Source organism: Perna viridis, chromosome 9 (assembly GCF_037379345.1).
Source record: "Perna viridis isolate PV_CMFRI_1.1 ecotype Kerala chromosome 9, ASM3737934v1, whole genome shotgun sequence".
In the NCBI taxonomy this organism is placed as follows: domain Eukaryota; kingdom Metazoa; phylum Mollusca; class Bivalvia; order Mytilida; family Mytilidae; genus Perna; species Perna viridis.
The window spans coordinates 6,318,203-6,332,659 of NC_142453.1; the positions used below are offsets into that span (position 1 = coordinate 6,318,203).

At 32.4% G+C, this 14,457-nt stretch overlaps 1 protein-coding gene across 3 annotated transcripts in view; it reads left to right on the forward strand.

The window, feature by feature from the left end:
* The window catches only part of LOC148606473 (sex peptide receptor-like), a 32,878-nt gene extending 19,214 nt beyond the window's left edge, over positions 1 to 13,664 (forward strand). Inside the window, exons 1-2 of one of the 3 annotated variants that reach the window (XM_088546390.1) lie at positions 10,195 to 10,330; positions 12,173 to 13,664. In XM_088546390.1, the coding sequence (XP_088402516.1) occupies positions 12,374 to 13,525 (1,152 nt within the window). In that variant the 5' untranslated portion in view covers positions 10,195 to 10,330; positions 12,173 to 12,373 and the 3' untranslated portion in view covers positions 13,526 to 13,664. Of the gene's footprint in view, positions 1 to 10,194; positions 10,331 to 11,359; positions 11,450 to 12,172 lie in introns of those variants that run through there. The other 2 variants (XM_088546389.1, XM_088546388.1) reach the window with 2 other exon arrangements.
* Positions 13,665 to 14,457: the final 793 nt, after the last annotated feature.

Below are 14,457 nucleotides of genomic sequence, written 5' to 3' on the forward strand. Positions count from 1 at the left end.
GATTTTTTTACAGATTTCATGGGAAAAACAAATTCTCCTCCAATGCTCTCCGGGATTACAAGATTTCTCCACTCTCGATAGTTTAATTTTTGCAGAACGTGTGGGTTGAAATCTAAAATTTATCTACTCGAGTGGAGAAATCTTGAAATCCCCCGAGATTGAAAGGGAATCTATATTTATATAGTTATTTTTTAAACCGAAATTCTTTGGTTACCATTTACGTTGAATACTTCAAGGCACTTTTGCTATGTGTTAGAAGGAGGGGCAATTTAAACAGTTTCTCAGCAACTACCAGATGCTTTGTAAAGGATTGAATAGTGCTAACGACGTTGAATTTGTTGTAGAAAGCACTTATTCCTGATTTTGTCATATTAGTTCTACATAACTGTAAAATGTACTGACAAGATAAAAAAGGAAAATGGTTCAAAAGATTGAAAATGATCAAAGCATGTAAATATAAATTGTATGGTAAGTATGTATTTTACAAACCACAAACACCTACTATTTGCATATAATATTTTGTATATAAAATCTAACATTTAAGAGATCTCAATAACGAGATTATTCCAAATAAGGTAGCACGTCTTTGCATCACATACATTACATCATTAAATAACTAACATACAGTTTCATACCTGTCAATGTCATTTGAATTTATAATGAAAGTCATGGTAGGCTTCCCAAATTTCTTTAAGAAAAATGTGTAGTTTAAAAATAGAATGCATTCAATTAAATGCTGTCCAGATGCAATTCATGACATCGCACACGTGCACGGATTTAACAAGCCATTTTAAAGTGTCTTCTATGTCTTTATTTATTGTTTTGAAAATGGCGAATTTGAATACACTTGTACTTTATATGTACTCGTTATAACCCACACCATTTTATGCAAGATTTCACCTAGAGTGTGATTTTCCACAACTATCATTTTTTTTTCTGTTTTGAACTTTTTTGTTATCCAGTATTATGGGGAAATTACTAAACATTTAAGTAGAAATCCTTGTAAGCATAATAAAAATTCTGTTATGCGTGATTTATCCTGAAAAGGCTACACATTTTTATGTTTGTTATTAAGATGCTGTATACGTCTTTATGATGAAATGTTTAATTACTCATTACAATCTGTCTGCTCTTAGGAGATAATTCACATTGAAAATCCAACAGTTTCTATTGTATTTCAATGTCATTTAGAGAGTTATCTTCCTTAAAACTGAATTCTACAAAACATTCAATGTAATATCTATCTCCTAAGAACAAGGGTTATTTGAAAAGCCAAGTTGTTAATTTCTGTTTACTATAATATTTTCAGAATTATAAACTTTCCTTTCATATGTGGCAACATCTGCGTATGGAGATTTCCTTTTACAACTCAAACGTTATGCCAGAGCTTGCCGTAACTAGACAGACATTTTAATAGCGCTGGAACAGGGTTATGTTGCTACAAAATTAAAGTCATTACTACTGAAGTTTTATGGTCATCATAATGAACTCGTGGATCGTTACGATGTATCCATCTGCACCATGAAAACTGATTTGTGCAACGTGTTATAGTTTTTCTTTCCTCTTTCGTCTACCCAGGACTTGACTTTTTATGAGCAACTCGGTGGATGTTTCTAGAAAAGCAGATGACGCTAGCCCTAACGGTGCACCTGGTCCATGCTCCTAGTTTTTAGTGGTGTCCGAGTTGCTTAATTACTTTTATTACTTGGTATGTATTATTTTAGCTACTTTATGTTCTTTGTTGTGTTAGTCTGTTTTCGATGTCTGGTATTTGTCTCTGGATTACATTCCTTTGATTTCTGCTAGAGTCTAGGTTCTCTTGATTACTCTTTAAATAATATAATAATAATAAAACTATGTAGGCTTTCAAATCATGAATCACACTTTGCATGATTCTTATCTGGAGCGCTACTTAAACATATTAATCAACGTATTGGAAAGAAAAAAACCGAATGTTGCCATTCAAAAATTGTCATAAACATAACTTCACGCGTTATAAAGTAAGAAACAAATCACATTGACATACCGCTAATTGCCGAAGTTTTACTTTGGACAAACCGATTTACAGCATACAATACATTTACATTAAAGCAAATACGAGCTTGTTGCTCCTTTATTAACAGTAATTAAATAAGTACCATGAGAAACATTACACAATTGTTCTTATTGTATTGATTTCAGTTCATAATTTATTGAATTCGTATGATGAATTACGTGTTAACCTATGGATAGTGCAAATACCTTCTATCAGAAAATTAGATTAAACAGAAGTGCAAACGAACTTCTTTTAGTGAAGATATTTCCCATTCCCCATATTGGTATGTGATAAAATGTGTTGATATCTTACCAATGTTATCATTAGGGAGGTAGATTCTAAACATCAAATTGTTTTCACAAATAACACAATATAAGTGTTAAATTGACAACAGGACAGGACAACGACGGCGTTATACTGAATTTCCCAAAACAATAATCACGATAGGTGGTCATAAGCCATATTGTCATTGAAATATAGATATTTTTCTGCATTGAATAATTTGCCTACTTTATGATAAACAAAGCACGGAACAAAGTTATATTATTGTATAGCAATATAAATTCCCATAAAAAGAAATGCAACGTCAGCATGCGATACATTTCAATATTGCACTAGTGCAAATACAGTTAAAATTTGTGACATTATCTGTGAAAAATAAAATGTTTGCAAAGAAGACTTAATCCATGAAAACTGGAGAACATTACCCCTCGTAGAATATATATTGCTCTCGCAAATTTGCGCAATATAAAATTCTACTCGGAATAATATTCCAAAGTAAACATGTAATCATCCTGTAATAATGAGACATAATTGTATTTTCACATACTCTGAACACATAAGGGTGCAAACTAATCGCCAGCTGAACACCAACACATCAAACTATTCGGGAAAATTGGGACGTATTTCACGATAAACGATTGCCCGAAACCTTATATTATAGTCCTATAATTATTTTATATTGGCTATTGCCACGAATATTTTTTTATAATATTGGATGTCATATCTCGACCGCATTGACGGAAATATATCTTATACTGGTAGTCGAACACGAAAGCAGGAACAAGTCCAGCCAAATAATGATAGCTAGACATCGAAAATGTCCCGTTACAAATTGACATTTTTCATCTCAACTTACTTAATACATAGTTGTTTTAGCATGCTAACTAGGTGCATATTAATATCATTTATTTACTTAGAGCAAAATCACTAATTAAAACCGTTCTTTCAAAATGAACTAATTCTTTGTCTTAACTTACCAGTTCAAAGTAGCAACAAGTATGTAACGATAATATGGTGCATTTGCTTCATAAATGAAATGGATTTATATCCTACAGTCTTGACTTATCATGAAATAATAACCACCACTGTACAATCAACTAATATGCTAGATAATGCTAGACCATTCTGACTTGTATCATCGACGTTAACGATAAAAGTAAATATTATTATCACATTTCCTACAGGATAAATAAAATAATAATTTATGAATATAAACATTGTTACCTCGATTATTTCCTCGCTTCGATAATATTAATGCAGAGTTATATAAATAATTGATCCCTGTTTATAACCTGAATGAACTTAAATTCCCTTCATTCAACTCTTTTCTACTCCCTTTATTGAACTTCTTTCTTCCCCGGACTTGACTTTTTATGAGCTACTCGGTGGGTGTTTTTAGAAAAGCAAAAGACGCTTACCCTATAGGTACACCTGGTCCATGCTCCCAGTTTTTAGTGGAATCTGAATTGCTCATTTTTTGTTACTTTGTATGTTTCATTTAAGTTACTTTATGTTCATTTTTGTGTTAGTCTGTTTTCCATGTCTGGTATTTGTCCCTGGATTACATTCTTTTGAATTCCGTTGGAATCGTGGTTCGCTTGATTACCTTTTCAACCTTTTCACTTTTGTAGCCTCTCATACCAAGTGCATTGTACTAAACATATCCATCCGCCGCCTGCAGACTTTCCCATTATAATACATTATAAAACACACATGTAATCAATCCAAACATAATTAAGGCGTTTGTCCGAAGACAGTTTCCTAAAAAATTAAAGAAGATGTAATGGAATGAGATAGAAGTACAAAAAAGATACAATCCCACTAAACCGAACCTTTTTTGATATTTTAATTTGGTTCGGATTAGACCTGTGTTCCCAGTTTGTTTGTTTGTTTGTTTGTTGGGGTTTAACGTCCAAGCAGCAATATTTCAGCTATATTCAGACGATGAACATGGAATTGATGATAACATGAAAATGAAATGATGATGAAATGAAAAAGGGATGGGACACAAGGACAAGGGTCGACAAGTTTTGATTGCCACTGGAAATAAGGAGAGGTGGATAGGGTCGGGCAATTTGGCCTCCTGTGGCGGAGTCCTATGGTTCCTACTCCGGGAGAATACCACAGTAGGGTTCTTTAACGTGCGAGGAACGTGGCATCTTTCCCAACACGGTGCACCACTATGGTTTGCGGTCAGGGTATAGCCTGACAACCCCAGCATGTAACACGCCAGGGGTACCCCATTCCACCACCTGGGGCACACATCCCAGTTGCTCTGTGGGCAAAGCGCCTTAGCCCCCGGTTAGGGTTTTGAACACTATTTAATCGCCTTTTACGCTAGCTTAGCGCTGCTGCAGGCCTATTCTTTTAACACCCGGACCTGCACGGGGCGTGTTCCCAGTTAAGCAAGGTTTACAACTTATTTAAATTGATGTAAAGGGACTGTCTGGTTTAGACAGATGTTCGCATATTCAGGATTCGATTAAGAAAGGTTTCAATTTTCATCATTGAGTTCATGTTCGTGCAATAAATAACAACAACTGATTAGAATTTAGTTACATGTATATGACGCTTCAAACATTTTGTGAAATGTCTCATTTAATCTTAGTTTATAAAGATGAGTTTAAAGCAGAAAGACGAAAGGGCACAATACTTAAAAGTTTTGCTAGATAATATAGTTAAAATGTTTCATATAAGCACCATAAATGTAGCCGCAAAAGCGCTATAATCAGAGCCCATTGAATGTCTTAATAAAAAGAACAGCAACTGTTGATATTGAAAGATAATTTTAATGTGAGAAAAAATCTAAATCTAAATAAGGCAGTAAAAATTATCTTTATTTTAACATCCTGATGGTGAAACGACCTCTAAAACGATTACTTTTAATACAAAAACGTTTTTTTTTTAACAAAAACATTGAAATATCACTTGATTACTTTAATCGTCTTGTGTACAATTATAAGCAATTTATTATGACTACAAATTTGTTTCATACAATAATTACTGTTGAATTAAACGTAATAACCGCGCATTTCAACAATAACAATATAAAATCCATATTTTCACTGAATTTGTTTTCAAAAGAAGACTCCTTGTTCAAATGAGACACAGCGACGTCGCTTTACATATGCTGGTTTACTGATTCAGTTACCCATATATTTATTATTAATGGTATAAAACCGATCGAGTGGTTCCAATGTTTTTATTATTTGTACTGGTAAGCTAGCATACTGCACAAATAGATAGCAATAACAGTACATTACCATTACATTTTTCTGTATTTCACCACTTACAATTATGATCATTCGATATTATATATTTTTTCCGACGCAGTCGGTACAGTTTCGCTTTTTACCCTTTGACCTTAAAGACGCTATTCAATGGAAACGCAAGTCACCTGATCGCAATTCTGTTTCCCGATCGGCCAAATACTGATAACGTTGGAGCATTAGAAAAAAAAACTATCGAAAATTGAAAGTGCGTGCCATCTATTATTTTCTGAATGAAATGTTGAAAATTATAAGTAAAAAGAAAAAATTTTACTGCTTCGGCTATTATTTGTTTTAAAGATAGTACTTGTTTTATATATAACGGAAAGAAAACAACCTCATGAACAAATGTTATAAAACAAAACACGTCTATTATCAAACTGATAATGAACATAAAAGATTTGAACGAATAGTGGCCATGTACTATACTGAGATGGTGATTAATTATTTAATTACCCTCTGTCTGCCCTGTCTGAACCACGATTTAAGCGGCAATCATAGATTTGTAATCCAGAGACAAAGACTAGACATGGAAAACAAACACAAGAAAGAACACAAAATATCCAAAATAATACATACAATCTAACAAACGTAAATGAGCAACTTAGACTCAACATTAAAACTGGAAGCATGGATCAGGTGCACCGGCTAGGTAACCGTCCTCTAATCAAAAACAAGTGGTATTTAGCCAATTAACTGATTTCTTTCTGAACACAGACATGTATTAAATGAGATAAATCATAATAAACTGATAACAAATCAAGTTACCTGAGTTGTTTTACAAACATTTATTATTTTATTATTAAAAGTTACGATCAGTACCATTTTTAAAGGGATCTCAATAAAGCAAACAGAGTTGATTTGGTTTAATGCCCTTTGTCTACAAAGTCAATGTAAATATTAATTTAACAGAAACAATAATGACACGTAAAATGAAGGTGCACTTGATCCTGTCTATCAAAGCTATTATCTTGTATGTTTGTTCATGGTTTAACTTATAATCTTGAGTTACTAAGTTGGGGTAAGCAGGAATTAGAATTAGATGGGAGATGGAAGATTGGTTAGATTAGTGTGCCTATTACTAAATTCAGCAACGAGTAGATGCCTCTTTCGAAAAAAAAAATAAATAAATGCATCACTGTTTACATGTTTTATAAAATTATTTACGAAATCAATTGTTGTCACATCCATGCACACTTGTGTTCTTACAAAACCAAATTAGCTGACAATAAAAACTTTATACATGTACAATTCTTCTATCTATGGTAGTATGTTGGACATGTATTGCTTATGAGTATGTAATCCAAAATTGCAGTGACATATTTACGCATATTAACTATAATTTCTCATATCCGTCTTATTATTCAATATTGCAACTTCTTTTAATCAAATATGGCGACGTTTTAAATTTTTGTGTTAGTTGTTGTCACATTTTGCAAAGCAAAATTTTGTTTACACGGAGAACGAATTCTTAATTGAATAGAATAATCAAGTACGTTGTCAAGGGTCATTTTGTCAGTTTTGGAAATTCTGCAAAAAGCCATATTAATGTACTGAAAACCTTGTAATGACCACGTTTATGTCTGACAATAAATCCTATATGATCATACGATTATTACTCAGAAAAGTATTGATCTGAACTTTATTATATGATTTATTGTCCAGTAAGGTCCTTGTCGGGAACGTCCAGAGGCCAAGTTTTATCGTTCACTTAATTAATTGGTCTTATCTGATTACATTTTGTTCGATATACACGTAACTACATTTTTGTACACAAAAACACTCTTTTTGACAATTTTCTAATTTGCTGTTTATTAGGTATAGATATACGTATATTTGGTACTCACTTTTGCGAGAATTATTACTATTAAGATGATCGGGAACCAGGCGGTGAATGGCACATGCCAAATTTTCATTTTTTTCACCAATTTCATATAACAAATGCATCCTTTCTAAGAGATAAAGGCTGGTTTTTGACTAATTTCATCGCTTAATGAACAATAAAATACATATTACATAGGATGCATTGAAATTCGTTGCAGAAAGTGAAATAATTATTAATTTTAGCAAAATTTATTGCTTTGTGAGGGAACTTTAAATCATATCCTAAGCCATTCATATCGATTTAAAACAAACTTTATATTTTTGACATGCATATGGTTTATAAATAACATTGGAACAAACAATCCAGTGGGAAAAAATACCCTGTGTAATCCATATCATAGGATCTACGTGAATTTTACATGAACCGCCATTTTACTGGATAATATGAAAAAAACATATACAAAAGCAAAATCAAAAAAGGTGAAAAAAAAATAATAAACCACAAAAAAGCATTGTCAATGTTTGCTTTATGAATAAAATAAAATATCAGTTGTTTTGGTACTATGTCATCAGTCCTCGTTAAATTTCTTTCCCCACACCCATCAAACTTTGAAAACAAATATGCCCTCCTTCGTGTGAAACATAATTATTGTCTCGGCACACGCCTTTTCAGATGTTTTTATCTTGTTTATAAACCTATATTTGTTTGATATATATGACCCAAGTCGTGACTGTGAGATTAAATTTCTTATTGCTTCTGACAGTGTGTTGATGGCGATATCAATTAGTAGAAGATGTATGATAATGAGCACCTTTTGTATCAATTAGCGGATGGGTTAATAGCTGTTGTGCATTACAACCACCGTTGTCAATAGAAATTATGAAAAAATCGTTTTCGAATGTACATCTATGCTTCAAGTTCCTGATATCCCTTTTTCATAGTAATGAAATATTTTATATCATTACATGAACTGAACAACTGATCCTTTTGATTTCTGCAGTTGATTATCAATAACAAGATTAATACAGAAATTATCCGGCTTAACGTTCATTAAAGGATAACAACGGGTGATGTATTTGGTTTTCGAAACGTTATTTTGTCATTGCGTGATATTCCTTTTCTAGAAAATTTCAAATTTTTTTTTTGGAAACTGTATTGATCGTCAGATTGTGTTGCTGAATCAGTACAAATAGGCTGTGGGCGTGCTTCGTGTATTCAGAATTGATAATATGATAAAAAAATGAATGTTATATTCTTAGCCAATTAACATTGATTTAATCATTTTGAAAGACCCATTAAACAATCATAAAACATTAACATTTTCACACAAATACTGCTAATTTGAATTTGAAAACAGGTCACTTCTTAACCGTTGTTTTTTTTTTCATTCGAATTAACCTTTTCTCTTCAGTAATGGATCTGTTATATTCACAACAACCATAGGATTCCATCGAAATAACAATCTTGTTTCGTTATCTCTAGATATATGGTGAATCGATTGTATATCAGAAAAAAAGTATTCTAATCTTAGAATCTTTTATGATTTTATTTCTTGTCTATGAGAGATGGAGCGTTTTTGTTCTAAAATTTGATTCTCATGATTTTGTACCCTTTGTTGTTATTTCACTGGTGTGTTGATCAATGGAAATCTGCACGAGTTCCTACAACACATGCTGTATGTCAAACGCAATTCAAACAGTAAAAATTCCAACAATCACTTCGTGACTACTTACGTCATTTTCAAATTACAGTTAAAATAACGAATATAAGACATTTATATTTCAGAACATTTTCATATAAAGGACTTCATTAACGTGAAGTCTGATGTTCTAGTTTATTTAAGCACAACGAATATAAATCTCAAGACACTTTAAAAGGCTAAGGAAACAAATTGGAAAAATAATCCATACCACTGATGTTGCTTATAGCCATTACTGTCACAATTCCGAATAGTATAGTTTCTAGCATCTTGTCCATAGATGTGAATTGTATCCTGTTTTGCCTCACGGCAGGGGTACATACGGGATAGTACGATTTCATATTTCTGTTTAGCTACTGATATTGTCTGTTGTGCCCTGTCCTCAGTCTTTAGATGACAGATTGGTCAGGTCTTGGAAGCTGGTGGTAACTTTTTCTGTTGTTGGAATATAAAGTACTGTGATTTTATGATATGTCTGCATCTCTGAATGTATGACTTGATTTTCCTCTTGTTGTTGTCCATTCCCTTCTATTTTTTTCTAATATGCCATTTCTCATATACTTGACAGTAAGGAGTGATCCACTGTAGCAATATTGCACTGTTTTTGGCACGTGGTGGTTGTCCTTCAAAAATCATTTTACTACAACGGTAAAAAAGAACCATTACCTGTACTGAATTAAGGATAACTATTTGATTCAGGTCAAATATAAATAAATCATAATTGTTCATTTGATAAATTATGTCTATTCAAATCCTTGACTGTTCTATTTTCTGCGTCTGCAAAAGGTACAATAAACTACTGTTGACAATAAAAATGGAACTTACAAACAGCGTTTTTGAGATCACAAATTAACAAAGATAACAATACATTAAATGGCTTCCAATTATCCAACTAGTTTATGGCGAGTGGTACATATTTCATCAATATGTGTCAACCGAAACTAGTATAGATTTTTTTTCTAATTAAAACGTGTTTTCTATTTTATGAATATTTAATAGTTAATATGATGATTACTTTGGTCGTAAAGCATCAAGCATAATATACTTGCATAATCACAGGTGAAAAAATCAGGTTTAGTCTTCGAAAAAGTAACCGTTTACAAAATACTTATTATGTATATTCCAAAGTGAAATATCGTAATGTTGATTCCATTTGAAGGATATTCGAGTGAAATTTCATTGGAAGGTAATCCGGGGGATTCTATCGGACGGTAATTCGGGTAAGATAGGTGTTTGGTTTATGAAGTTGAAAGTTAATTTTTCGGGGATCGGTTGACACTTTTCACCGTATTTAAATACCATCCCATATAAAAGTCAGACACTGCCTATGGAAGATGTGATTCATGGTGTAGAAAAAAAACCCAGGGAACAAACAATGCTTTTTTGGTCAGCATATGCTATATTTTTATGTGGCAATAGTCCATTCTGCATTTAGATCTGTATTTTTGAGAAAACTACACTTTTACCTACCACTAAATCAATTCAATCAAATCAAACCAAATCAAGAATGATAACTCTTGCAAAGTGCTTATTTCATGTACAATCTATATAAATTTTATCTCAAAAACACCCAAATGAAAAACTAAGACTGTTTATGTAGTCTATAGCTATTTCTGAACAAGAAATAAACCTGAAATTTGTTGGTTTTTGACATGCATGAATTACTTCCTGTCACAGGAAGCACAGATAATAACATATTACCTCTTAATATCTTAAAAAAAGATGTTATCAAAACATACGAGAACTGTGCTTATGATGTCTACAATTAATCATGCTCTTCATTGTTCTTGCACCACGTCATAAGCAATATAGAATCCATGAGATAATTGTTATTCCCCGGAGGTCTAATGGCGTTAAAGGTATAACTCATCTTCAATATATATCACATTACTTATGAACAGACCTCTATGGAAGGTGATAGTTGCACGCAATTTTATTAATTATTAGTAGTGTTTTCGTCTTTTTTTGTTATTTGTTATTGAAAGTGTTATTTTTGTCTCAGACTGAAAGCAGATGATAAAAGGAAGGATAGAAGTTGTGAAAAAAAGATACATTTGCCTACTGGTGGTTTATTAATGTGAATATTGAGAAATTGGATTAAGCAGAAAACATTGACGAGTGTATTAAGTGTTGATACAAAATTCGATTTAGTAAACAAAGATTACATTTGTTTGTTTCAAGTACAATTGTAATTCACATTGACGTTCTTTCGAATGTTTACATCATCCAAACGTACATTTTATATATGATTTATTAGAAAGAATCTTAAATCAGACACTTTTGAAGTTGTCGTCATTTAATTTATCAGATATAAGATCAGATATAAGGTCATATATAAGGTGAGTTTTAAATTCATTTACCATTAGTAGTCTAGATGCAACGGAAAAGGGGATAGTGGAAAGTAGTTACTTTTTCATCTACTAATTACCAACTGAGTTATTTAAACATAACACGTTTCGACTCGTTTCAACGTTGCGATTGATTTGTGCAGTCTACATGTGTTGAAAATAAGATATTTCATCAAGCTATTTTATTCTAGATCATTATTTCTTGAACTAGGCCTTTAATTTTTTGTCATGACATAAAGAACATTAGTAAAATAATGTGACGACAATTTTCGCGATCTATCATGCGGTTGTAGTGATCAAATATTGTTCCGGTTGTGAAACAGTACGCGTTTAATTAGGCAAACAATTAAAATTCTCTCTGCAGATTGTTATTATGTTTCCAGAGCTAAAGTGCTAGTTACAGATGCTTTATTAATACCGAATTACCCCTAATTGCGATGCAATAACATAATCCATACAGTCTACACGTGATGTTTATCTTTATAGCTAATGCGACAGATGGATTTACATCACTCGATATACTAATACAATCTTGTTTGTTGACTTTTGAACAAATTTACTATCGTAGACAACATTCTATAGTTCGATCATCCGTTCCCGATTGATTGAAAACAACAAAGACTAAGATCTATCAGATATGTTTCCTCCAATTACGTTGTTTATGATATCAATTTGTTCCGGCGTTTAATAACCATAGTGATTTTTCAATTCTAGGCTAGAGACCACCTCGTTGATACATAATGTATGAAGCACTCAGAGCAAGCTGATACAAACGACAAAGTAAGCTGACTTATTTACTGTACATTTATTCCCTTTGTTGAAAAGGAATCAAGAAATAAGAAAGTTCCCAAGAGTCAATTATGTTTGTGAGAAGATAACTATTTCGCAGAGACTGGATCTGAAGGAACATTCCACATGTTCAGATTAGGATTCAACATGACGAACAATTATAGTCAATTTGGTGGCGATGGTGGTGTTATATATGAAATAAATATTAACAAATATCCGATGGAATACCTGATCGTTCTGTTCGGCTATATTGCTCCTCCGATCATCATTTTTACCATCATTGTAAATATATTTTTTGTGTCTATTTTAGTCAGAAGGGACATGAGGACTGTATCTAATGTGATTCTATCAAGTATGGCCATATCTGACATTTTTACAGGTTTGTCGTACTTACCAATCTTTTTGTATTTTTTCACATTGCACAACTATAATCAACCTGTTTCTTTAAGCTGGTGCAAGGCTTTTACAAATCTTGAATTTAATTGTCCAAGTATATTCCACACTGCGTCTGTCTGGCTTACTGTTACCCTTGCTGTCCAAAGATATATATTTGTTCGTCGGAAGCCACCAATGAAACATTGGTTTACAATGAAGAAGACTATGATAATAATAGCAATAATATATTTTTTCGCTATTTTGTTTCAACTTAGTTTCTTCCTCGACAGCAATTTCATTCATTTGGAACGTAAACTTACTCCAACTTCAAACGAAACGATTCGTATGTGTAAGATGGAGTTTAAGCGATTCTTTATGGAAAATTACAAGTTGTACATAAATCTATACTATTGGTTTAGAATTGTTTTCATCAGCCTTGTTCCAGCTATCGTTCTCATTGTTTTGAATCTACTTCTGGTATCGACCATAAAATCGGCTCAATCTAGACGACGACTACTTCTGTACTCGAAAAATGCTCATCATAATGGCGAACATGAGACAGCCAACAGACGAACGACTCTGTTAATCGTTCTTGTAGTTGGACTTTTTCTCATTGCTGAGATTCCGTACGCTGTTCTCTTTATCATACAATCCGTACAGTTTACGTTTGAAATCAAGCTCCTTGATTATCGGAATTTTCTTATCGCATCAAAGACGGTAAACTTGTTCATGTTTATGTGTTTCCCAGTTGATTTCTTTATTTACTGCGTCATGAGTAAGAAATTTCGGGATACAATCCGGAATATGTTCCGGAAAAGGAGATACTGTGAAAGTAACAATTCGAACACTACTATTTTATTGTCACAGTCTGTTACTGTAAATAGAAATACAAAAGCTGTTTGACTTTTTACGCCGGTAATGTACGGTATTAATTTTACAACGAACTTATTACATAAAGAACTGTGAGAAAAAACACAATGCTTGTAGTTATGAAATTAAAATGATAATAATTTGACTTATTAAAGTTGTACGTAATAATTAAGCATATTAGTTTTTTATGTTTAATTTTAGTAACAACACATACATGGAATGAACCTGTAATGCGCATGACATCGTTACACATATTGATGAATTGACAAAAAAATCCATCATACGAAACAAAGAAAAAAAAGTTAAAAAATTAGAAAAATATAAAAAATAACAAAAAAAAAAAGTCATCTACTGAAACATGTGTGATACATCGACACCGATACATGCAAACCATTTTTGGAGGTAAAAACAAGAAATGACACAAAAGTTTGTGTAAATTATCCAAACAAACTTAATCTGTATTTTTTAATACTGAATCTATACAAAGAGTAATCAAGGGAACCAAGGTTATAGCAGTGATCACAAGAATGTAATCCAGGGACAAAGACCAGACATGGAAAACAGACATTCACAACAAAGAACATAAAGTAACTAAAATCATACATACAAAGTAACAAAAGTAAATAAGGAACTCGGACTCCACAAAACCTGGGAGCATAGACCAGGTGCACCGTTAGGGTAAGCGTCCTCTGCTTTTCTAGAAACAACCGCCGAGTTGCTCATTTTGAGTTTTGAAAGTTTGAAAAAAAAAATTTTCTATATATATTTTTAGCTTCGGGATACTGTCGAGGGACTAGGGGATGGACACACAATTTTATTATAATATCTCTCTACTTCGTGGGGGGCAAAATTGAACAAAATAACAGATAAAATCACAATATTTTTTAATATTATAAGTAGTGACATGAAATCAATATTGATCACATTATCAACACTTGTTAGCCAAAACAACTATTTTTACCGTG